The following is a 27,320-nucleotide window of genomic DNA, read 5'->3' on the forward strand; positions in this document are numbered from 1 at the left end:
GTGGAAGCACAAAGGTGACTATGTAGTAGGCCTTGCCTGGGATCTGCTGGAACTGCTTTGGCCCTGATGCAGGTTACAGCATAAACTTGGACTTCAGCAGCAATGGCCTATATAATCCATTCCAAAGCTGGAAATAGCAAGAATAGAGGAATTCCCAAACATATCCCTTCCTTCTCCTGATGTATCCATCCTCCATGTCCCCTGAGGGTCCTGCAGGAGACAGTGTAGGCCTGACTACACCAGCTGCGTCCCTGCCAGAGACACCCTATTTGCCAGTAAAATTCCTTCGATGGTGTTAGTCTCATGGTTCCTTTATGTTGTTGGAGTCAATGTAAAAGGGCTGCAGAATGGATCAGTAATTTCAGCCCTGTTTACCCTGACTGGGTTAGTACCTTTTTATAATAGCATCTGATTTGTTGTATACCTTCCTCCCCTTTGGTCTGACGGACTTGCCCAAACCTTTGGTGTCTGGGTGTGAACAGTCATAGTTGGAACATTCATTGATTTATTTTGTAATGAGATTTCAAACATGAAGTCAGTGATATTCATGCCTTGTATTGCAATTGCATTGCCATTAGCATTTGCCCAAATTGCATATGCTGAAATGTCAATTGCTGCTAATCTGAAATGTGGACACAACAAGCCATGAGATAAACCATGCAGGCTGGCACTTTTTCATTCATTTCTGCCATAGCTCCATGTCAGGTTATTCTGCTCCATAGTAGGTCACCTGCTGCCCTTTGAATTGCTCATCCTGGTCATTTTGCTGTATGAGATGAGTCTGAATAAACCACAGCATTTTGTCAGGGTATTTTCCCCATTTCACACTGGTCAATATGCTGAATCCAGATGTCTGGTCATCTTGAAGGTTTGCCTTCCTTAGCTGTGGGGAATTGCTCCTGTCCTTTTTCTTAATGGACTCTCATCTGATGCAGAATAAGAATAAAATATCCACACACTGCTTGTGCCAAAAGGCTTTTATGTGGTGACTTTGGATTGACCCATGGCTTCTGCAGTTGGAACTTGAGATCCCTGCCATGAAATGAGTGAGGGAGAGAGTGCTGTATATTCAGTTGCTCCTTCCCATTCTCAGAGGGAGGATGGGAAGGCTCAGTGTATTTAGCCTGGTTTGTGCCATAGCTGTATATCCCAGTCCCTGTGAAGATTTGTTCACATAGGGAGAAATCTGTGTATTCTACTGTTGCCCATAAACATACACAACAGTGGGGCCCAGAAGGCTTAATGCTTACAAAGAAACGGTACCCATTTTGCTCCATGCAGCAAAGTGAAAGCCCACGTGAGACTCACCTCTTACTGTATAAACTGTAACATGCATTTTGTAATCACACTTAACACTGACATTTTCAAGGCTTCTGCTAGCATCCTGATGAAAAATGAAATGATTTGTGCCTGCAGCAGTGTCAGCACCCAGTGTATGGAAAATATCAGTTTAAAAAAAAAAAAAAAAAAAGGTTGATTTCCTGATTCCCTACCAGCTTAACAGGAGAAGCAAAGCTTTCTGATTTAAATACATATTTAATGTTCTACACCCTAATTCTCTCCTGTATGAAAGCCTTTATGCTGTCTTACAAAGGCATCTGCAGAGCTGCACTTACACATATTACAAATGAGAGAGGTCCTGATAGCAGGAGCTTCAGAAATGCCAGGTTTAATAGAAGAATGTATTTTCAGTTTAATGGAACACTTCATTACAGTTTATAAATTGTATCAGTGAATTTTCAGATGAGTAGAATGGAAACAGCTATTTTTTCTAACAAGATGCTTCTGTGCCCTAGTGAAATAGAGGAAATGGCAGGTACCACTTAAGAGATGTCTTGGGGATTCTAGGCAAGGCAATGAGCAGAGCCTCCATCCAGCATCTCTTCTGTGCAGTTGTGAGCTGTCTTAGTGAGTGCCTGGAGTAATCGGAGGGGGGAAAAGAGCGGATATTTGTTTAAAATATGCAAACATAGACCTTTGAGAGAGAGAGAGAGAGAGAGAGAGAGAGAGATAGTATAATGGGAGGGGATATGTGACAAGGCATATGAAAGCTGTTGAGCCTTTTTTCCTTCTGATTATATAGTCCATGTCTTGCTCCTGCACAAAAGAGTTGTGATAACACATTCACGATACACAGATATTTGTGTGTTCTGACGGTTTGTTGTTTTGCCCAAACCCTCTTGCTCTGTCTAGATATTTTTGTGGCGGCTTTTCCGATGTGAATATGGAGTTCCTTTTCAAATGAAAGTTTGACTGTAATAGTAGACCCCAAGTATGTTAACTCATTCACCACTTCATAATTATTGATGTTCAGGGAGGGTGCTTCTTCAACTCCTTGGCACATGATGTTAGTCTTTTTTTAAGCTTACTGTAAGTCCGAAGTCTTTGCAGGCTTTGGAAACATTTTCATGAGGTTTTTGAGGTGGTCTTTTGTGTGGGTTGTCACTGCTGTGTCATCAGCAAAAATGAGATGTTGGATAATGACCTTCCAAATCTTGGTTTTAGATTTAAGGCATGCAAGATGGAACAGCTTTCCATCAGATCTTGTGTGCAAGTAGATTCCCTCAGTTGAGGAATCGAAAGCTTGTTTCAGTAGCAAGGAGAAGAAGATCCCAAACAAAGTTGGGGCAAGTACACAGCCTTGCTTAACCCTGCTATGAATCTGGAAAGCCTCAGAGACTGAGCTGTTGTATTGGACTGTGCTGTACATGATTTTCATGGAAGAACCGAATAATGCTTAAGTGCTTGGGGGGATAGTCAATCTTTTCTAGAAGCCCAAATAGTCTGCTTCTACTGACGTGGTCAAAAGCCTTTGAGATCGACAAAGTCTATGTAAAGGAGCTTTTTTTGTTCTCTGCATTTCTCTTATAGTTATCTCGGCGAGAACATCAGGTTGATAGTAAAGCTTTCAGCTCTGAAGCTGCCGCCCTGTGATTCAGGATAAATTCTGTCTGCCAGGATCTGAAGTTTATTCAGGACAACTCAAGCAAAGGCTTTTCCCATGATGCAAAGAAGGAAAATGCCATGATAGTTGTTAGTTTCTCCTGTTGCCCTAGTTTCTATAGAGAGTGATGGCGTTTTTCATTTCTTGTGGTACTTTGCCTTTTTTCCAGCACAGACAGAGCAACTCATAAAAGTATTGCAGTAGGATATGTTTTCTGCATTTTATGGCCTCTGATGGTATGCAGTCTTTTTGGGGGGGCTTTTCTATTGGGAAGACCAAGCTCCTCAACAGTTGGCTTATCATTGAGTTGATTCAAGGCAAGCTTTCAATGGCATTGATGGCTGCATCTGTAACAATATTTTCATGAGAGTAAAGCTCAGAATAGTGTTCTACCCAGTGATCCATCTGCTTGATGTGGTCATAATGGTTGATTTCAATGTGCTAATACAATACAAATACAATACAAATAATAAAAATGATAGGATGTGCAGAGTTTTTAGCCAATTGGGAACAGCAGTCGCAACTTGCTACTTGCCTACTCATCAGGTTGCAAAAGTATAATGAAAATGTCAGTAATAAAATTTTTATTAGACAAGGTTAGCCTCTTTTCCTGCTGCTGACATTTTTCTGAAAGAGTTTATACTTTTACAAAAACTGACGTTCCATGAATTTTACAAACAGTATGTTTTACTGAAATTATTCAGTCAAATTATTTTGCAATTTTTAAAACTAGTTCTCTGAGTCATCCGTATTTGCTATTCAGACTGTTAATTATGGGTGGCTAGAAGAGTCACAAGGTATTGCTTCTGTTCTCTGTTCAGTATAACTACTGTTGGTGTTAAAAATTAGTTTATGCAAATATAAAAATCTTATGGTTATCAGCTGATATTAACTAATCCTGGAAGGTTGATAATGTCCATTTTCATTGGCTATGGGCTGAGCCTGGGTTTGTGCCATAGACGTTTGCAGTCCGGTTTAAAAAAAAAAAAAAAGTCATAATTACAAAAAACAGGAAGTAGATAAAAAGGAGTCTTCCCACTCTCCTACCTCCCATAACAGAGACCCCCAGATGTCTCAGAAAAGAGAGAGCCAATACAAAATTACTGTAGAAAATGCCTCCTATCTTCTTACGTCGTGTCAACTGTTTTTTTCCTTTTTCTTGTGCTCACTACTAACTAGGAACCCTTGTAAATTCTGAGAGGTATAATTGTATAACTTATACAATGAACTTAGTAAATCACTTGTGAAACTCTGTTCTTTTCTGTGGGCTGCTACAGCATTCATCTCTGCCAGGCTCCAAACCCTCCTCTTCTCACACTTTAGCTCAGTTCGACGAGGAAGCTTTTAAACATAATACAAGGGAAAACAAGCTCACATTAATTATGCTTTTTGCAGCCAATAATACAAAATAGTAGTATTGACGTAACCAGATCACTGTCACAAAGACATATGGCTTCAACTGCATGGGAATAACACCTCAATAAAGGCCAGATTATCCAGTACTTAGCGCTCACAATTGGGGCCAGATTTTCAGAAGAGCTCAGCACCCCACAAATTGGTGTCTAAATGGAGCAGAACTCTTGAAAATGTGACCCCAGTTGAGTGGTGAGCTCTTTTGAAAATCTGGCTCTAAACGTGACTGATTTTGCAATATGCTGAGGACTTTAGACCTATCACCGTGGTACAAATGCTTGACATACAGATCATAGTCAGTGTTTGGTCATCTGTCATTTTCTTGCAAGAAAGCACGCTATCATTTGCCACCATTTAAAATAGACCCAGAGGAAGTCAGGAATTAATCTTAGCCTCAAACACATTGAGCTTTATATTTCCTGTCCTGCTACAGAATGTGCTATCTGGTTTCCTACACTTTGGCCTGCTAAGTTTTGTTCCTTGAAGCCAGCTGTTTAGAAGGAAGGGAAGTGAAAGAAAACAATGTTCTTCATGGATAAAGCATTTCACTGTCCATAGATATCCTGCTTATTTTCCCCTTTCCCCAACTATCTTTTTTTTTTTTTTTTTTTTACAAAAATTACAGACAATAGTAATTTCCATGACATTTTTCAGTACAAAAAAAGTTTGAACTCTTTCCTTTATCCCATAGTTCATATATATTTAAATTTCTGGTGTGCTGCATTATAGGAAAAAAACACTATTTAATTACCTAGTCATAATTATTTAGCAGTAAACTGTCACACACTCAAAGCCATAGCTAATTTCAATATTGAACAGTTATGCATTAACATCATAGCAAATCCAATACAATAACTCAAGACCTTCATCTTAGAAAGTGAACAAATTAGCAGGATTCTAGACATGAATTTGAATTGCTTCAGTAGAAATATTATTACATACCATAAAAGGTAGAGTTGCATAAAATGTCACACACCGTGAAACCAACCCATTTTGCTTGTACATCAACACATTTCTCTGCCCATATACTTCAGACAAAATACTTTTCTCAGGTAGGTAGTGTCTCCTTTTGTTGTGGCTGTTGTTGCAAGGATCTTTCTTGCTCTGCTCTGCCGCTACAGGCAATGGAATTTCAATGGCATACAGCCAAATTGAAAACTTGCTGAGAACCTTTTTTCCTGTATGGGCAATCAGCTACGTCCTCCATTTCACCCCCATTTCTCATGACTATTCTTGGTGCAATAATAATCCTGATCTCCAAGCTTTCAGTTGTTGAGTTGCTTGTAGTACCCCCACATCACAATTCAGACCTCCTTTAAGTATTTGGGACAGCTCAACCTTACCAAGTTTTTGGGTTTTCTTTCTGTTTTTTATTGTCTCCCACTATTATTGTGCATTGAATGATCAATTTCTTCAAAAAGACAGATACTTTATGGAGCTTGATCCTAATTTTATTTTATCCTGCCTCATCTGTTTCCATAGTATATTGGTTAAGCTTTTCTCTCTGTCACTTTTAATATATGTGACCTTTCAAACCACTCAAAGGACAATTTCCTTTTAATGGAAAGGTTTTACAATATAATTAGATGCAGAAAAGCTACATACAGTCTTTTGACAGGTGCAGTAACTCAGCGTAGCCATGTGTATCTGTGTATGGTGAGTGATCCTTTACTAATCAGAAACTAAAGAACTTCTTATGTGGGATGACTGTTAGCCATTACTAAATATCTAAAAGGCTAAATGACTAATGATGGGACTTTGAGTGTTTCAGTTAGAATGAATTTATATTGTAAAGTGCTATTTCCCTTTTATCCTTCCTAGAAGTATATGCAGTGCTATTTGGGTTGCTCTGGTGTTTGCATAATGTTGCACCCTTCTAGGATCCTGTCACAAATGACAAACAACTGTTATATTGTTTTGCTGTGTTTGAAGTTCAGATCTGAATTATACATCTGGAACTCATTTCTATTAGTGTTGGGGAGAATAAAAAATGCTTAACTACCTTTGCAAAAAAATATTTTAAATAAGATAGAATTCGGTGGAGGCTAGTGACCTGTGGAAGTGAGCTGGTATATGTTCAAAGCTTACTGAACCTATTGTGTAAAGATCATACTGTGTTAATATCAAGCTTCAAACAATGTGGGAAAAGCCTATCCTGATGTTCTGCTTTTCCAGACACACAAAGCAAACCAATATTTTCTGTCAGAATGATTGCTGCTTTAAAACTAAACAAAAAAGCACAGAAATAGTTTCCAGGAGAGAGCTCACAATGCGTGTATGTCCTTCGTGACAGCTGCATTGAAGTGGACACAAAATGGATTCCTGCCTCTGTGGACTTTTTTAAAGGTTTTTAAAAGTGCAGTACACAGAAAATAAAGGCCAGACTGCTACAGATATAAATACATCACATCTGCCTCAGCTGAGCTACACCCAGCTACACTAAGGAGAATTAGTGAGACAGTAGTTCAACTTCTACTCATACCAAGAGACTGGTTAATAGAAAAGCCTGTTTAAAGTAAATTGTTAAACAAATGTGAGTTAACTTGTAAAACAAAGATCATGGTATATAAGAAATTTACAATCAAATGTCTATTTCTCCACCTACCAAATAATGGGCCCAATTCTCTTCTCATTTATATTGTGGCTATAGAGCTTATGACAAGATAAAGGGAGAGTAGGATGGGCTCATAAATCAATTAAATATGTTCTTGAATACGAAAAATTGTCCTAACATGTAACTGTATTCAGATTAATTCCATGGAGACACGATTGGCTAATGTTTCTGCTGTGTTACTGAAGGGAAACTGCTAAGTAAATATAAAGATGATGACCGTATATAGGCAGCTGATTTTGTTCTGCAGAAGTATTGTAACAAATCTGTGGCCACTCAGGATTCTGAGATGGTCACTATGCTGCACCCCACAGCCACTCAGAACTTCATGGCTGCAGCAGGTAAAGAGCTCAGATCCATTTACACCAATAGCACGCGCTCTTGCCACATGAGCTAAAGGAAAATCTCCATTACTTATGAGCATTATTGTGTTTAGGCCATAGAGCTGAGTAATTCTGATCCCATCCAGTAACTGGCAAACTCTTTACAATAGTAAATAAGAAAGATGGTAGGAACATTTTGTCACTTTCTTCCATAACTAGTGAGGACCAGATTTTGCCACATTACTCAAGATGAGTTGTACCGTACTCCTTGAGTGGTCTCCCTGATTTTAATGGGACAACTTGCAAAATAAGGGAATACTCAGGATGGGTAAGAGGGGCATAAATTGGAACTAAGTAAGCAGCTTCAACAATACATACATAGCTTTAGGTCTAGCTATTATGGTCTTAGCAGTGGTAAAATCTAAGACCCTCCTTTTACCTTGGAGAATCCTAAAGGTAATGTCTTGTAGAATTAAAAGTCATAATTTTATTGTATCTATTATCTCATTACAGTAAATGTCCACATTTCATAGATCTCCTCCTCCACTAGTTGGAAAATAAGATCAGGATGAGAAACTCAAGTCAGTCCCATCTGTCAATCATGATTTAAGCAAATGATGCTGCTGACATCAGACAGAATACTGCATTTGAGATGGGCATCTTTATCTGCTTGGAAATTAGTCACTTAGACATTATGAAATATACATTAAATGAAGTCAACATTTCATAACAGTGGCAGGGTCCTGGCTGATAGTCATCATGGACTAAAATGATTATGAATGAATATAAAAAGTGCATAATTAAATGTTTATGTGCATACATATATAGATTAGGTGAAGATTTCCAAAATGTTAACTTCTATCAAATTCTTATATATTATTTAAACAGATTTTTTAAGTGGGAAATCAATTTTTTACTATTAAAAATACAATATTTATTAAGAGAATTTTGGGTTTTGAAAATCCATGTGATGGGGTGGAGGAACTGTGCATAGTGTCTAGAAAGCAGCAGGGGTGGTGTTTAAGTCATTGTTTTATACACCCAGATGCCCTTGCCCCCACAGTCAGAATTGCAAAAGGAGTCAGCCATCTAATACTCTAGCTCCAAGCTATCTGGCAGCTAGACAAACCTGGAGAACAGGAGTTCATTAGGAGAATGCTGATGTGTTAGCAAGCACCTGAATCCCAAGGGAGAAGAGGATATAAATAATTGGCAGAAGAGGAACTAGAGATTGAGAGCAATGTAGAAAAAAGGGAGAGAGTTGAATGCTGGAGGAAGCCAGATAAGTAGTGTAACAAGATGGTAGTTTTATTCCAATTCATGTGTTAGTAGCTGTTAAAGCCCTGCATAAAGCTCCTGAAGTTTTGCTGATTCATTGTGGCAGGCATAGTTTGTTATATCCCTCCTGGGATACAAGAGAGGTCTGTGACAATTCAGGAAGAGGGAACTAGAACAGAGGAGGCCCTAGAGGGAAAGCCTATTCACCTTTACATGCAGGGAAAAGTGAAGGTAGAATGCAAAAAACACCTCCCTTGTGCTGCCAACACAAAGCAGTTGCAGTCCTTACATTTGGATGAGTGCAGGGCCCTCTTCTGGGCCTTCAGGTGCTCAATCTTCTCTAAAGGGAGTTGGGAGGGGAGAAGGGCATGTCCTTTTACCCTCCACACACCTCAGTTCATGGAGCTGTGCAAGTGCAGAGAGTAATGCAAGATGCACCAGCCTAATGGATGGTGCAGCCTGTGTGCTCAAGTGCACTGCGACTCTTGAGGCCCAATCCCTCTTGCGGCTCAGACCCTCATGGAGGTGCACATGGGACCGTGTACCACACCTTGCATAATGCAGGCCAGTAGCCAACTTGTTCTCAGTTTGAGTGAGTTCATAGAAGTACAGTATATCTGTTTACTATGTTGACAATACATGCTTTAGTCTTTAAGTAACAAGCAGTTTTCTAAAATAAATGATTGAAAGGCTTCAAAAATCTGTTTTAATCTGTTCTTTCAATAAACTTTAGAAAGTAATGCAGATATACTAGCTTGTGGAGTCATCCATTCTAGCCATTGTTCTGCCAATCATGGCAGCCTGAATCACACACCTGTCTGCTTTTCCCCACAAGCACTTGTTGTCCCCTGCCTCCTGGTAGCATGGGAAAAAGTCCATGTCATAATTCATAAAGCCACCATTGTTTCCTCTAAATCCTTCTTTAAAAACTTCCTCTGCTGTCATGCCTGCTAACATGCTCTTTCCTGGCATTGATTAAGCAAGTAGTGAGTTGTGACTTCTGCTTTCGTGCTAAATTCTGTTAATTTTATCATTGCCTCATCCACCCTGTTCTGGCCCCACATAGTTTATCTGTTTCACCCAGCTGGTACATCCTGTCTGACATGCAGAGTGTAAACTCTCAGGGGCCGTAACCATCTCTTTGTTATTTTTTCTGTACAGTGCTTAGCATAATGGGGCCCTGATCCTTGATTGGGGTTTTAGGTGCTATTGCAAAAGAAATAATTAAAAATGAGTACTTAAAAAGGGAGTTTTAAAGATGTCATTGGTGCCACTGTAAGTAGTGTTTCTGAACACACACATTTTTGAAGAAAAATTAGGTACTTAGAGTGGCATTGCTATAGGATAGGACAGTATTCCTAGCATTATATACCAAAAACATTGCTGTGTACTAGTATAATACATTTCTTTAGTAGCTTGAGCAATAGATGACAAAGTATCATCTGACACTTTATTAAAAACTAGATGAATGTGTTTATTTCACTAAAACAAGGAAATGATGAAAATCAGGTAACAGATTCTAAGTAAGAAACCAGTCCAATTCCCATTAAAATTAAAGGACAGATTCCCATCAACTTCAGTGGGAGTAGGATCAAGCCCAGAATTATGAGAAAACACCTCCATTTCTTTTCAAAGTCCTTTAGAATAATGGCAGTGATAGAGGATTCAGGATTTTTAATTGTATATGTTGTCCCAGTTCAGTGCAACTGTACCTATATTCCCCACTTTGTGGTCCTAAAGGTTTCTGGCTCCCAACCATCACCTCTCTTAGGCAGAGACCCGTGTGTGTCTCTCTCTCCTGATCAGAGTTTTTCTAGGCTGTACAGATCCTTGTTTATGTTGTGATAGTCCCAGCAAGTCAGACTGCCTAAAAGGCCATCATCTGTGCTTTGCTTTCTCTCCAGTGGCTATGCCCAGTATATTTCCCATAGTTATAAGTTACCATAGAACTTGTTATAAGCAAGCACATTTATTCTTAAGGTGAAAGCATTAGAGAGACAGCATATTAAAAACAATAAAAGAACTTACATGAATGCTAAAGGGCTTACCAGAGGTCACTCCAACTCCAATCTCAGGCTCTGGTAGGTATCAGTCCTTCAAAACCCACAACTGCGTTTTCCCCATGGTTACAGGTTCATCGCTGTCTCCTATTCAGAACTCAGGCTGGGCAGAGCAACTGTTTCTTTATACTGCTTGAGCCTTTGATCTTGGCCTTTGGTAACAGGTAATTAGCATACAAAGACCCTCTCTTCAGACTATAGCTGCAACAGGCTTGGTTTTTGCATAACTGGAGTTGAATATTTGCATTAACCTCTCCCTAGGGAATCTCCAGGAAATCCAGTTAACCCTTATTGTCCCAAAAGTCCATACTTCTCTGGTATATTTTCAGTAGTCTTTTGAAGTTCATTGTTACATCAGTCACGTCTCTTCCCCCCCCTCCCCCTCCCGAGAGGTTACAACCCTGGCCCACAATAATACATACACTTTATTGTATTAAGTTTTTCAAGGACATTGCACGAAATTGCCTTACCTGTCATATACATCTTCAATGTAAAGTGATAACTTGGAGTTAACAAAACATTTCTTGCAGCCACTGATAAGACTCAGGAATCCTGTTGAGCTTCAATTTACAAATTATTCAATGCAGCCAATTGCACTCCCAGTTTAGAGTGAACGTCACTCCAAAGCAATATCTTTTAAAATAAACTGATTTGATTTTAATGTGTTGTCACCTTCCACAATGGTCTAGAGTGTTGTGATACAACTTCTTTTCATTGTTCTCTATTGTGCCTCTCGGAATTAAAACTGACTTAATTCAGAGAGTTACCTTGTATTTACCAACAAAGGACAGCAGTGTTTATTGTTGGATTTATTGGCATATGAAAACAACATGCAATTGTTCATGATTAGCAATGGCCATAGCTGACAAAAGTTTTGGTTTGGACAAGGAACCAAAAGTTTGGTCTAGCAATCAGGTGTTTGAGCAATGTTTTCTGATAGGGCTGGTAGGTGGGGTCCTGCACAAACTCGACTGTAACCTGGCAGTAATCACTGAGACCTGAATTTCCTATGGAGTCTGACAAACTAGTGGATGGCCTGCTCTCATTCTGTTTCTGAGGTCATTTTCATGACTCTAGGAAAAGAAACTCAGTCCTAACCTCAGACACAAAGAGGAAGAGAAGTCTAGCTGTAAGCCAGGAAATACCATGAGAAGGCTAGTTCTTGTGGGATATTCAGGCCCTAAAGTCTATTGCATCATGCTACATCAGCTCTTTTCATGAAGTGGTTGGGAACTGAGAAGAGAACAGTACAGTAGAACCTCAGAGTTATGAACACCAGAGTTACAAACTCACCAATTAACCACTCACCTCATTTGGAACCAGAAGTATGCAATCAGGCAGCAGCAGAGACAGGAAAAAAATAAACAAAAAGCCCCACAAATGCCATACAGTACGGTGTTAAACATAAACTACTACTTAAAAAAAAAAAAAAAAAAAAAAGGAAAATACCATTTTTGTTCTGCATAGTAAAGTTTCAAAGCTGCTTAAGTCAATGCTCAGTTGTAAAGTTTTGAAAGAACAACCATAATGTTTGGTTCAGAGTTACGAATAACTTCCATTCTGGAGGTATTCATAACTCTGAGGTTCTACTGTAGGTCTGTGAAATTGACCCGTGGGGATAATAGTTCTATTAATTAAATTCATTTTCTAGGGAATAATCCCTACACTTATTTTAGTAAACCTAGCAGCCATTTAGGGGAAGTATCTCTAATTTAGTTGAATGAATTCTGGCTTTGGAAGAAAACTTCCAAACTTTAGGAAGAGAAAATCAGCCCTAGGAATTGTTGTCAGAGCTAAAATTCAAAATGCAGCAAGGGCCATTCTTGGAAAAATGTTCAAACCTGGGTGTTTAAAGTAAGGTGCCTAAATCCACATATAGGCACATAAATAGAAGTGGCCTGGTTTTCAAAGATACTGAGAACATGCAAATCCCACTGACTTCAATAAGAACTTTGGGCACTCAGCATTTCTGAAAGTCTGGCCACTTTTATTTGGGTGCCTAAATACTGATTTAGGAACTTGATGTAGGCACTGAGGTTTGAATACTTTTGCTGTTGATGACATCCATTGCTGGGTTGTGGCTAAATTCAGCCCTGATGTAAAGGATGGGGAAAGGAGAGAACTCCACTGAAGTCAAGCTTGTGGCCTCTGACACCAGAGCTGAATGTAGCCAAGAGAAACATAGTGATTAGGAAAAACAACAAGAGTCCTGTAGCACTTTAAAGACTAACAAATTTAATTTCTGCAGGCATAAGCTTTCGTGGGCTGTAACCCACTTCATCAGATGTGATTAGGCACTCTTTGCATGACAATGCGCACACCTAATAATCTAACATAGTTTGGTGTTGGAGAGTCCTGTGCACATTTTCATCATCCTAAAAAAACAAATGAATATCTATTGCATTATCAAATGGAGATGAAGGTTCCTCATTGACTGATCTGCTATGTTGGAACTCACTGGAGCACAGCATTTTTTTTTGGAACAATTACAATTACTTCAGCAGAAAATGGCTTGCCATGTCATAGCTGCTGAGCATAAACCTGGTGGTAATTCTTTTTTACAGATATCAGGGCATCTCAAAGGCAGATTTGCTGAGGCCATTCTAGCATGCAGTTCTTGATTTCAGCAGGGTTATTTGAGCTAGGTGTCCCATATTCTGCTAGTTAAAGTTCATATTCTGTTGGCTAAAATAGAAGAGTAGCAGTTAAGCAGATTGTGGGTGTGCAATTATAGGAAAATGCATAAGTACCCATTTCACACAGAGCTCAAAGACTGCTCGGTGTGTTGCTGGTGCTAGTCTTTCCAAAGAGAGTGGAGAGAATTGGGATAGGATCACATCCCCTGGCCAGTGGAACTGCCTAGCTATAGAGGAGGAAAAAACCCAATCAAGCCACTTCAAGTGTGCCTCAATCACACTCCCCAGACTCCTAAATTATGTGGTGCCTAGTGTAGGCAAGTTGCTTGCTGGAGCAACAGCTAGACAGTGCACTCCCAGTCCTGGCCTCTAAGGTGATTTTGTGTCCTTAAGCCACAGCCTGTTTTACTCTATTATTTTGGTATTGTGCCCATCACAGTGCTTTCCAAGCTCTAACAGTAACTATCCTATTAGGAGTGCATTCTCTTGCTAAAATCTTTGCTCAGCATCTTCACAGAAGGCCTGAGAGTCTATAAGAGAACAACTTTTATGTTTTTTCCACTGCTTTTGACTTCTATATCAAATATGTTCTTTTAGTCAAAGAAACTGTACAACAGTATAAAAACTAGCTGGTCATGGAAGTTAGGAGGTCTAAGAATCTTCACTTTTAGCCAATACTGATGACACAAGACACATTTAGCATGATTCAAGGAGCTGTGTGGAATGTGACCAAAGCAAGGTGATGCCATAAGCAGCAAATCATCAAGTAGGAGTTTTAGGACTTTGGTTTAATTGATTAATTTTGTGAGGCAAGAATAACAGGAATCCATGAGTTGGGCTAGCACTATATCTTAGGCTATAGTCTATTCTATTTCCACAAGTCAAATGATTCCAGTTTGACCAATCCCTGTTTATACTGGCACTCTGGAAAATGCATGGCTATTGCTCACTAAAGTTTATTGCATTCGACATTGTTCTTTTAAATTAGTTTTCCTTCTGTAGGAAAGAAATAATGCACTGATAAGCAAGAGAGAGTGATTTAATATATATCTGCCAACATATGTGGTTTACTTCAATGTGACTTTTAAAATACCTATGAAAAACAAAACTACCAATAATCTTGAGAAATAAATACAGCACACACATTGTTCTACTACCCACACCTTACAGAAAAATTAATCTGCCTCAGGTATTTGGAATCAACATACACTCAGGTAAGAACTTCTGACCTCTCCCATTCCCCACACAGAGAACATTATCAGGGAACCTCATGTAGACTCCATTCCCTTGGAATCAGTTATTTCCACAGAAGTGGGCAATTCAGGTTAAAAAGAAGGGGAGATAGGAGAGGACTTTTTACTTGTTAAAAACTAAAACCTCAAAAAAGTTTTGAATTTGGTTCATTTTGAATTGTGCTTTGATGTTTTAGGCTAGTTCTCACTTAATCTGAACCAGGTTGCCCACCAGTTTGCTTGTGGCCCAATAAAGAGCCAAAGAATACAGCACATTCCTTATGTGTAGTTTTCATTTAGAGATGTTTTGAGATCCCATTTAGAGATCTGACTGTCTGCTAAATTCCTGCAGTGAACCTATTATCATCTTGTGCTGCTGAATCAGGAGTATGCAAACAATCCTGCTCTAAAACATTGCTGATGACATTATTCCTATTAAATAATATAAATGCTCTTCCTGCTTGCCACACAATATGACAATGGGGATCACTGCTACACACTGGAGAGGCATGAACTATAAATGGCTCTATCCTTTTTTAATTAGGCCATGTCTAATTAAAAAGGTTGCCTGCAATTACTAGCATTCATAAAATGTTTTCCAAATCAGCATGACTCATGGGTCTAGATGGAGGAAAGAGTACACTTTAATCTCCTGTATGTAGATATGATTTTGCTGTGCATCTATTCTTTGTAATCACAAGCAGGTTTGTTTGAATTATTGTTTATTGTGTATGTGCATTTTTTGTTTACTCTTCAACATTCCAAGCACCGAGGCTGGTGTCATTTTATAAGTAACATTGATTAATAACATTTGGATGGTCCATACATGGGAAATCTGATTTTTGGGCCAAATTTGGGATTCCTAAGGGGCAAATGAATTTGAGAGAGGGAGCAGGATTGAGAATGGAAGGGAAATTTAACAGTTCAAAATGACAGGGTGATTAAAGAACTGATGCTGAATTATTGAAATCAATAGGAGTTTTTTCCATTAACTTCAATGGGAACAGGAATAGGCCCGAGAACGTCAAGGATCCCACTCAAAGCAGCCCACCAATGACTGAATCACCACTTTGGAGACACGGGCAAGCCCTTGTTCCAGAGATATTACTGCACATGAAAAATGGATATGATGCTACTGTTGTCTGTCTTCAAGCCAGTCGTACAGTATTTAGAATCTTAGTAGGACTGAAAGGGTCCTCAATAGTTTATCTAGTCTAGTCCCCTGCTCTGAGGCAGGACTAAATATTATCTATACCATGCCTAACATGTTTGACTAAACTGTCCTTAAAAACCTCCACTGAATGAGATTTAACAACCTCACTAGGTAATTTGTTTTCCAGTGCTTAACTATCCTGAGAGTTAGGAAGTTTCTCCTAATGTCTAACCTAGATCTCCCTTGCTGCAATTTAAATCCATTACTTCTTGTTCTGTCCTAAGTTGATAAGGATAACAATTTATCACCCTCCTCTTTATAACAATCTTTTACATATTTGAAGACTGTCTCCCCCCTCTCCCTCCCCCGCATCAGTATTCTCTTCTCCATACTAAACAAACCCCTTTTTCAATCTTTCCTCGTAGGTCATATTTCTAGACCTTTAATCATGTTTGTTGCTGTCCTCTGAACTTTCATTTCCTCTGTCCATATCCTTCCTGAAATGTGGTGCCCAGAACAGGACACAATACGCCATTTAAGGTGAGAAGAGTGGAAGAATTACTTCTCGTGTCTTGGTTATAAAACTCCTGCTAATATACCCAGAATAATATTCACTTTTTTTGCAACAGTATTATATTGTTGACTCATATTTCACTTGTGATCCACTCTAACTCCCAGGTTCTTTTTTGCAGTACTTCTTCCTAGGCAGTTATTTCCCATTTTGTATTTGTCCAATTAATTATTCCTTCCTAAGTGTAGTACTTTGAATTTGTCCTTATTGAATTTTATCTTATTTATTTCAGACTGTTTCTCCAGTTTGTCAAGAACACTTTGAATTCTAATCTGGTCTTGCAAAGTGCTTGCAACCTCTCCGCAAATTTTATAAGTGTATTCTCTATCTATGCTATTATCCAAATCATTTAAAAGATATTGTATAGAACTGGACCCAGGACAGATCCATCCCTGTGGGACTGTCAGGAATTCAACTGCCTCTAGGCTTTGTTGCCTAGCAACCCAGTGAATTGGATGGGCCCAATAAATGCGCACTAAGTGACTGTGCTCCCTGATTGGTCAAAAGAGCCAACAGTTGCCATTTAAACCCTGTAGCAATAGCTGCAGAGTGGCTGCTCAATGTGTTCCATGCCAGCAGCTGTGCCATACCAGCTTACTGTCCAGCCCTTGCTCCACCCTTTGTCTGCTCCACTCTTGCCCTAGTTCCTGCCTGCCTCTGAACTCCTGAGTCTTAACTTTTGGTTCTGGCTCTGTCCTTTGGTTCTGTTCTGACTCCTGGCTCTAATCACTGGCTTGATTCCTGACCATGTCTCTGATTCTGCTCCAACCACTAAACAAGACGCCTGCTTTGACCATTAGATCACACTGCCTACACCTTGGTGTGTGACAGAGACCCTACTCAATATGCTATTCTACCTTGCCTGTGATAACTGCTCTCTCGGTACACTTTTCCAGCCAGTTGTGCCATCACTTTATAGTAAGATCATCTAGCGTACATTTCCCTAGTTTGCTTATAAGAAGGTCATGTGAGACAGTAACAAAAGTCTTAAGTCAAGACCAGCTGCTTCCTCCCTATCCACAAGGCTTGTTACCCTGTCAAAGAAGGATATTAGTTTGTTTGATATGATTTGTTCTTGACAAATCCATGTTATCTGCTGCTTATCACATTATTATCTTCTGGGTGCTTACAGATTAATTGTTTGATTATTTGTTCCATTATATTTCTGGGTACTGAAGTTAAGCTGACTGGCCTATAAAATTCCAAGTTGTCCTTATTCCCCTTTTTATATATAGGTACTATATTTGCCCCTTTCCAATCTTCTAGGATCTCTCTTGTCTTCTACAAGCCCTCAAAGACAATAGCTAATGACTCAGAGATCTCTTTAGCCAATTCCTTAAGTTTTCTTAAGGAATACTTGTATTTCGCCAGGCTCTACCAACGTGAAGACATGTAAGTTGTCTACATAATTTTTAACTTGTTCTTTCCCTATTACAGTCTCAGATCCTACCCCATGTACATTGATGTTTACCATGTTTGTCGTCTGATCACTGCTAACCTTTCTGGTGAAAACTGAAACAAAAAAAAGGCATTTAGCACTTCAGCCATTGCTGTTTTCCATTACTGTCTTTCTCTTCTCATTGAGTAATGGGCCTGCTCTGTCTTGGTCTTCCTTTTGCTTCTAATGTGTTTGTAAAATGTTTTCTTGTTACCATTTATGTCCCTAACTAGTTTATCTTGTTTTGTGTCTTGGCTTTTCTATTTGTGTCCCTACATACTTGTGCTGTTTTCTTTATATTCATCCTTTGTAATTTGATCTAGTTTCCACTTTTTGTAGAACTTTTTTGAATTTCAGATCATTGAAGATCTCCTGGTTAAGCCAAGGTGGTTTCTTCCTATTCTTCCTATCTTTCCTATGCAGTGTAATAGTTTGTTCTTGAACCCTTAATTATGTCTTTTTAAAAAAACTGCCAACTCTCCCTGCAGTGTCCTTCCTGAAAAAGTTGTACCCTTCTGTACCAATATTCCAGTCATGTGGATTATCTCACCAAGTCTCTGTGATGCTAAACCACAGAACTGGGTTATTACTTACAATTTTATCATAATATTGCTCAGAAGTCCCTACTGAGTTCAGGGGACCATTGTGCTAAATGTTATATAGATATACGTAGTAAGACACAGTTCTTGGCTTTGGAGTTTACAATTTAAATGAACAAGACAGATGAAGTGTGGGAAATTTTCATCCTCATTTTATGTATGAGGAACTCAGGCACAGAGAAGTCACCCAGTGATTCACCCAGAGTCATACAGAAAATCTGTGGCAGAAGTAGGAATTGACACCATGTCTCTTGACTCTTCTGTCTGATCTTAACCACAATCCCACTCTCTTGAGCTCTCTGTTGGGTATTAATGCATACACATCATCCTCATATAAAACACACAATGAAATTTAAAAACACTTGCTGTGTTGTGGAGGGTCACTAAAAACTTGGAAAATGAACTTTTGCCTGAAGTTTCACCCTTCCCAACCACCTCCCACCATGGGCTAAAGTACAAGGATCACGTGCATATTCCACACATGATTCTTGCATCAAGCAAGAGTCTCCTCTACTAGGTATACTCCTTGCATGTGTGACCCATCTGAGCCTATGGTAGCCCACCTGAAAATGCCAAGGGAAGGGCAAGCTGCAAAAGGAGAGCAGATTCTCCCAAACTGGTGGCTAACACTGCAGTTTATATTCACGAACCAGTTACAAACAGTGTTTCTGATTCTCCACACTGGTTAACAAGAAACTAAAACAAAAAATTACCAGCCCCTATTACTGCATTTTATCTTCAGGTTCCCCGTCAGCAACTAGGTCCAGTAAAGCGATAAGTTATTTAAAACTCTATACCTTTTACCAAAATCTTCTTCTGACCCCAAAGGGTCAGCCACATTGCCAGATCAATATAAGTTTGGATCTTACCCAAAACACCACACTGCCATCCAATCCTTTTAGTAACTAAAACTAAAGGTTTATTATAAAAGGAAAGAAACAAACTATAAGAGAAATGTTAAATGATTAAAACAATCAGATACATACAAATGATATGGAAGTCCATATATATCAGATTCTCAATAGAATTGTGGAGCTTGCAGGCTTGTACAGTCCATCTGCTGTACATACAGTACCGGGATGGATCTCAGTCCTTTGTTTCACAGCTTCAGTTGCAGACGAGTTGACCCAGAGGCCGGAAGCAGGAATGAAGACAAGATGGAGATAGGGCAGCTGCATTTTATAGTTTCTTTGTCATGTGGCTTGTCCTAAACACAAATTCACAGCACATGGGCAGGGAAAGGCACTTGCACCCCTCCCTTTCCCCCCACCCCTTGACCTCAGCATGTCCCTACATGTCCTGATGACTCGTAGGTGCTGTCCTATCTTCTCTCCCTGGGCTCATTGTAAAGGTAATGGGCCCTTGATAAGTCATCAGTGCTGACACTAATCTGCCTGGGGCGTGGGGTGCAGCCAGTAGCACAGCACAAGTTTTTGGATACAGATATATCACACACATCCATAACTTGCAATACAAATATGACAAATACACATAATGAATAGAATCATCCTTAGCCAATTATAATATTTCCAGTGGTACCTGACATGGAATATCTCATACGAATTATTGTAATTTTGCAATATGGATATCAATAATATTATAAATGGTCCCCCCAAGCCAGACAGTGTCACAGCATGTTCATTGCATGAAATCTTGAATGACACATCCATCTGTCATCCACGTATGATCCTTGCACTATTTTTGTTGGCTTGGACTAAAATATAGAGAAAAGTAAATAAAGTTCCACTCTCCCCCTCCCACATATTATGTAGTGTAGATTAATATGAATACAGCAACAAGGTATGTAACTTTGACTTTTGTTGATATTCCTTATGCTCCTTTCATGTCTCTTCATCTGCTTGGTAGGGAAAGCAGAGGCTGAGTATGGAGTATGGTTGACAGCTGCCAGCTATCAGGGCTGGGCTTTGGAATCATATTTTCTTGCACTGGAAAACAACACTAGGTGAAGATCTAGTAACTAGATTAAGTTGGTGAATGCTTCGTTGGCTGCGTTGTCAGTTTTCTTCTCTGAATGGCTAAATGCCAACTCTGAAATATTCTGGGCCTATTTCTGGGCTTTGCAGCTGATGAGCTGTCTGGGTTATGATTTCCTTCCATGTCCCAATTTCCTTTTAATTTAACTTTAGTTTTCAGGAATGTGCTCATTGTATCTGAAGAATGTGAGAGCAGAATCTTGTGCAAACTCTGAGTTTGGCAGCCAGTGTTATCCATTGGCAACAGCAGAAGACCGAGGGCTTGTCTACACAGAGACAATCAGGGCTTATCTACATTTGAAACCCTATAGCAGCACAGCTACAGCTCTGCAGTTACACTGCTGTAGCGCTTCAGCATCGTCACTTCTATGCCAATGGGAGGGGTTCTCCTGTCAGCATAGGTAACGTGCCTCTCTGAGAGGTGGTAGACGGAAGAATTCTTCTGTTGACCTAATGTTTTTTGTTCAGTGACTTAAGTCTGCTTAAGTATGCAGCTCAGGGGTGTGTGTTTTTCACATCCTTGAGCAGTGTAACTGGGTCAAACTAATTTTCTAGTGTAGACCAGTCTTTGGAAAATTAATCCAAATTAATTTTTAAAATAGATTAGTTAAACAGCATTAAATCCCTGTGTGAACACTGTTATTCAGAAGTAAAATGGCCTTAATTCAGTTTAGCTTCATTCACTTTGCAAGTGATAAGATGGCAAGACAAGGTTCCAGATATTGAGTTTCTCATATGGGCAGGAATTCCAAGCATCCATACTCTGGTGATGAAATCACAGATGTGATGGGCAGGCCATGTCACCAGAATGTCAGATGAGCAACTGCCAAAGAAGATATTTTATAGTGAGCTAAAGGAGGGAAAGTGCTCTCAGGGAAGCCAGAAGAAAAATGTCAAGGACTCCCTCAAGTTATCCTTGAAGTGTTTGAACATTGACTCAGAGTTTTGGGAAGATCTCGCTCATGATTGTTCTACTTGGCAAACCCTCATCCACACGGGAGCTACAGTCTATGAGCAGAGGAGAACTGCGGAGGCAGAGCAGAAGCGTCAGCAGTGTAAATCTTGCAACAGTAGCATACCCTCTGTTAATCAAAGAACCCATAGTGGCTTCTCTTGTTCAGTGTGCCACAGACAGTTCAAAGCTCAAATTGGCCTGATTAGCCTCTCCTGTGTTCATAAAAACCAAACCAACCAGTGATGTCATGGTCATCTTTGAACTCGAAGGACGAACAACAACAACAGGACTGCGTGCTTGGTGCAGGATCCAGATATGTAAGCATTTCATGTTCCTCCCAAATAGCTTACAGATTTGGCTCTGTTATTCTGTATGTGTTCCATGTGGCTCACAGCTCACATTGGAGGTAAACAAGTGCACAGATGTTTTGTAAAAAGTGTTTTAGTATAAGATAACACCTTGACGTGTGTTTGTACGTTGTACCATTTAGTGAAATAGAACTGGAGACATGGAATTGCTTTAGATGGAACAGGGCTCAGAGAAATAACATTGGGTAAGAGAATGAAAAAAATAAATGCATCTGAAATGAAAATGCTCCTAGAGCTCTAAAATATATAATTGTTAATTACAGCATAGTGCAGTGTCAATTAAAACAAGTATTTACACTTCATGGGCATGTGTTGATTCTCACTTGCTGAACTGTGTATTTTATAAGATCTGTATTTACAGTCACATATATAGTAGAAGATGCTTCCTGCTCCAAACAGCTTAAATAAATGTTGATCTCAAGTGTAAAACTGTTACTTTTTCAATAAGAAATTGTTGGAAAATGCTAATTGTCCTAGTCTTTTCTAATTGTTTTTCAGGTATTATATTTTGTTTTGTATCTGAAGATTAGAAAACAATAACTTGTTTTGAATAACAGCGACTTGTGGTTAAAGTGATTTAAGTAAAACTTGGCTTTATTATATATATTCTTTGTTTTCTAAATATTGAGATGAATTTAGAGCATATATTTATATTACTGTACCACAAATTGATAGAATTTTATAAGAAATAAAACAGGATTAGAAGTACAGTAAACTAAATTGAGCCTTATGCAAATGTTGCATTGCTGTACTTAAGGATCTATTTATTAACCAGATTGAGAGCTGAATGCTGTATATATTAAATTGTATATAACCAAGCAAATGTTTAGAGCAAAAAATTATATTTCCACAAGTGGTCATCCTACTAATAAATTACAGTTGATCAGTTTTGTCTATTTTTATCACTTCTCCATGCAACATCAAAGATCACACTAATGTTATATTGAGGTGGCAAAATTTTCCATGTGTGAAAAGTGCACAATTGATATTTGGACTTCAAAGAGATGTCATATCTGTTACCATGCTGGAGTTTCAGTACTAGCATCCAGAATGGAATTTACACTTCAGAAATCTAACAATATATAAATAGCATAAAACTTGTTATATTAAATTCTGAAAATTAATATGTTAATTAAAAATAATTTAAACTCCTTCTTCCTTCCATATACTGTCTGTGCTGAGTTGGTTGGAGTTTTATGTGGAGAAAGCACAATGATTTCTCATTAATATTTTGAATAATAAGTCTATTATTCTTGTAGTAAATAAAGAGGACTCTCTATAAGGGAGGTCCAGTCATAGAAATGATGAGAGTCCATGTGACAAGCCAGTGTGTGCAGCAGCTGGTTAGACGGGGAAAGGAGCTGAACACATAATTTATAAGGCTTAAGCATGTGAGTAGTCCCACTGAAGTCACTTGGTTCCAATGAGAGTTTAGTCATATGCTTAAAATTAACTTCATGTGTAAGTGTTTGTGGTTTTTGTCAGCTTCCTGAAGCAAGGACCTGTACTGTACTTGTTCTGTGAAGCACCATGCACTCTTCAGATATTGTGTAAATAACAGTACAGTCCCCAGTCTTTAGGGGAATCAAAAGCTTCATGGCAATTATTCTTAAACCAGCAAGAGTTTCTCCCTGGGGTAGAGAGAAAGTTGATAACTATGGGGTTTGAGATTGGCAACTGAAACAAACCCCCAAAACTCTAGTGGTATTAAACCTTCAGTGTTTGGCAAATACCAAACAACTCAGCATTCAGTGCAAGGATGGACTAATCTTCTTAAAGTTATTAATATTACTAGTTGCAGTAGTAATGTTTGATAGACCATGTCAGTGTGTATAATTCCTAATTAAAAAGTCTGCTGTGAATACACAAAGCACATGGTCAAAGATAAAAGCAGATGTGTTTCCTATTGGCTAGTAAACATATAGATAACGTAGTGCTACTTCACTATTTGCTTTTTGACTCCAAGGTATTTTAATGGATAATGTCTGTCTGTACTGTAATGCCTCATTACCCCTGAATCAGTTGTCAGGAAAACATTGGAGTATCAAAAGCATTTGGAAAACTACATCTTTTAAGCCCTTTGTATCATAATATAGAGTATCTTTAACAAATCTTAACTGGTGAAAGGGTCTCTGTAGTTTCTGAAGTCACAATTACAGTCTTCTCCCCAGTTTGTTGCAGGCTATAAAGCTCTTTGGTTAAATTTGTGTGGAAAATATACAAATGTACATCTATTTCCTTTGTAGTCATCTTTCTTCCTCTTACACTTAAGAATTTTCCGATGGTAATTTATATAAAGTAAACTCTGACTTCCCACAGGCTGCACTTCCTCTATGTTCATCAGTCAATCCATTCAAATACCAAGCCATACAAGCACTATGTTAGGCAGATATAAGGCAGGTAGTCACGATCTCCCCAGTGTTTTTGACTGTACCATTCTCAAACAACCTGAGTCTCTTCTCAGTTTCACTTTGTGTAGCTAGCCACACCTGTAAAAAAGGGGTATAAAATGCCATCGTTTGGATCTGGTAGTGTTTGTGCAATTGTAAATGCTACCCAAGGTGCCAAGCACTGGGGATGAAGCTTGTCTATTCTATACGCTTGTACGGGACAGGACTTGAACGCTTTCAAGTATCATAGAATCACAGAATATTAGAGTTGGAAGGGACCTCAGGAGGTCATCTAGTCCAACCCCCTGCTCAAAGCAGGACTAAGCTCAGCTAAATCATCCCAGCCAGGGTTTTGTCAAGCCGGGCCTTCAAAACCTCTAAGGATGGAGATTCCACCACCTCCCTAGGTAACTCATTCCAGTGCTTCACCACCTTCCTATGGAAAAACCTTTTCCTAATATCCAACCTAGATCTTCCCCACTGCAACTTGAGACCATTGCTCCTCCTTCTGTCATCTGCCACCACTGAGAACAGCCTAGCTCCATCCTCCCTGGAACCCCCTTTCAGGTAGTTAAAGGCTGCTGTCAAATCCCCCTCATTCTTCTCTTCTGCAGACTAAACAAGCCTAGTTCCCTCAGCCTCTCCTCATAAGTCATGTGCTCCAGTCCTCTAATCATTTTTGTTGCCCTCTGCTGGATTCTCTCCAACTTGTCCACATCCTTTTTGTAGTGGGGGGCCCAAAACAGGACACAATACTTCAAATGTGGCCTTACCACTGCCGAATAGAGGGGAATAATCACTTCCCGCGATCTGCTGGCAATGTTCCTACTAATGCAGCCCAATATGCTATTAGTCTTCTTGGCAACCAGGGCACACTGCTGACTCATATCCAGCTTCTTATCCACTATAACCCCCAGGTCCTTTTCTGCAGAACTGTTGCCTAGCTCGTCGGTCCCCGGTCTGTAGCTGTGCATGGGATTCTTCTGTCCAAAGTGCAGGACTCTGCACTTGTCCTTGTTGAACCTCATCAGATTTCTTTTGGCCCAATCCTCCAATTTGTCTAGGTCATTCTGTATCCTATCCCTACCTTCCAGTGTATCTACCACTCCCCCTCGCTTAGTGTCATCTACAAACTTGCTGAGGGTGCAATCTATCCCATCCTTCAGATCATTAATGAAGATGTTGAACAAAACTGGCCCCAGGAGTGACCCCTGGGGCACTCCGCTTGTGACTGGCTGCCAGCTAGACATCGAGCCATTGATCACTACCCATTGAGCCCGATGATTTAGCCAGCTTTCTGTCCATTCATCCAACCTATACTTCTTTAACTTGCTGATAAGAATACTGTGGGAGACTGTATCAAAAGTAGGTAGGCTATCTCCATTTTGAAATAATTATAATAAATTGTATGTTTCAGGATGGACAAAATCCCTACTAGTTTGTTCATACGACACATTAAAAAGCACAGAAGGTGGTGAAAGATGTGATTTTAACTGCTTTAATCTGGCTCAGGATAATCCCTGGCACTGCAATTGAAATGTTCACACCACCTTCTGCACAGCAACTTGGTTAGAGTGTATCAGCTGGGTGTATAATCATTGGGCTTGGAAAGATTAGTTTTTTATCTGTAAATATCTATTTCACCATACATAAAAAAAAAAAATGAAAAAATATTTCCATTGATAATAATCAGAATATATAGATAAGCAAAGTAAGAAAAATGCTGCTTGAGAACTTATTAGAGTCCCACCTTAATATGTATAAAATGTACTGTGATGAATTGTATTGTAATGATTGTATTGTAACAAATGATACATAAAGCATGTATTTACAGCTCTGCTAAAACAGCTAGCTCAGATGTTAAGCAAGCTGGAGCTGCAGATGGTTACGTGACATTCATAAAACTTTAACTTTTTGACTCTGTGTTTATAGTAATTAAATAATTATTGTCTGACTCCTCCCCCCATAATCTCCTGCAACTGTGAAAATTTAAATGGATAAACATCTAAAAAAAATCCTTAAAATTAATGTTATATATAGCCACGCTTAATAATTACTTATTTTCATTGTTCCTATTGTTGCTATAGGCTAGTAGAACTGAAGACTGCTACAGGACAAAACAGAAACAACGGAGTGTTTCAGCCCAAATGACTAATTGTCAGGTATGGACACTATCAGTAGCATAATATTGTGTTTGCAAAAAATGGAAGTAGCCCTGGGGTGACTGTCACTCAGAGTCTGAATGGCCCATTTGTCAAGATTTAGTCAGCTTGGCATACAGAAAGACAAAAAATATCCTTGTCATCCATGCACAGGGGGTTGGACGTGGGGAAGGATGGAGTGGGAAGAGGAGAAGCAGAACCTCTGTACATGTGATCCAAGAGCCGTCTTGCTGATGCAGGGTATAATGGCTCAGTGTGGATGATGGGACACATTTTGCTGTTCTATTAAAAAGATGGAGAGTGTGCCCCTGACTTACCATATGCTGAAAATGGTATGCTACAAGACAGCTGACAGCTTGATTATGCCCCACTGCTTCTAGTCCCTTACCATTCTGTTGGTCTTTCTTGCGTTTCAATCCTAGCAGCAGACTCCAATTCTCTCTGGTAATGGGACTCTCAGAATATTCCAAACTTCATGGTCTATGGACTTCCCTCCTGGCTTGATCTCTAGTTTTTTTCTTAGTCCATTCCTGCTGCTTCGTAGTCAGCAGGTTGTATCCTTTTGGGTCTGGTCTTGACTGGACTCTGCCAACATGTTATAGACAGATTCTTCCTACTCCTCTCTTGTGCTCTAGTATGAATAAAGCTTTGCTGTAAGAGGATGGTTGTGATGTAGCAGAAATTAGTTTCCTGTGATCTCTCCTTCATCTCACTCATTCACACAGCATAAGGCATAATTCAACCCTTTGTCTCTTGCGTATTCATGTTTCTTCAGTACTTCCTATGGATAAAACACAACTTCATTTTGTGAAGCATTTTCCACACAAAATATGGGCCTGATCCTGCCAGCCCAAACCTGACTTAATAGGGGCTTCTCACATGAGTAAAGAGTGTGAAATTTAATCAATATAATTGCATTGTTAATTAATAAATAATAACAGAGGGAGACATTGGGGAAATATGAAGTAGGAAGAAGACATATTGTAGGTTAGATTTATAAAGTGGAAAGTCAATGAGACCTTCTCAAGGACTGTCAAAATCTTCCTGCTTCTATACTATAGTCTATTTGATGTCCTAGTCATTTCTGCTAATACAGGCAAATCATGGCCTTTTAAATGGTGCATCCAGCCTACCCCAAATCCCATGCCATGCCCTCCTTGCTAACCAGCAGTATCTTGTACCAGTACATATTG

General features: G+C 39.2%; 1 protein-coding gene across 1 annotated transcript in view; it reads left to right on the top strand.

Annotated features, from left to right (window-relative positions):
- LOC137146790 (uncharacterized) overlaps positions 1 to 26,785 on the top strand; it is a 56,854-nt gene extending 30,069 nt beyond the window's left edge. The window contains exons 4-5 of the mRNA XM_067538273.1: positions 26,053 to 26,127; positions 26,550 to 26,785. Coding sequence (XP_067394374.1) covers positions 26,053 to 26,127; positions 26,550 to 26,705 — 231 coding nt within the window. The 3' untranslated portion in view covers positions 26,706 to 26,785. The remainder of the gene's footprint in view (positions 1 to 26,052; positions 26,128 to 26,549) is intronic.
- The last annotated feature ends 535 nt before the right edge of the window (positions 26,786 to 27,320 follow it).

Source organism: Emydura macquarii, unplaced genomic scaffold (assembly GCF_026122565.2).
Source record: "Emydura macquarii macquarii isolate MOO-44397 ecotype Brisbane River unplaced genomic scaffold, CSIRO-AGI_Emac_v2 contig_480, whole genome shotgun sequence".
Taxonomy (NCBI): domain Eukaryota; kingdom Metazoa; phylum Chordata; order Testudines; family Chelidae; genus Emydura; species Emydura macquarii.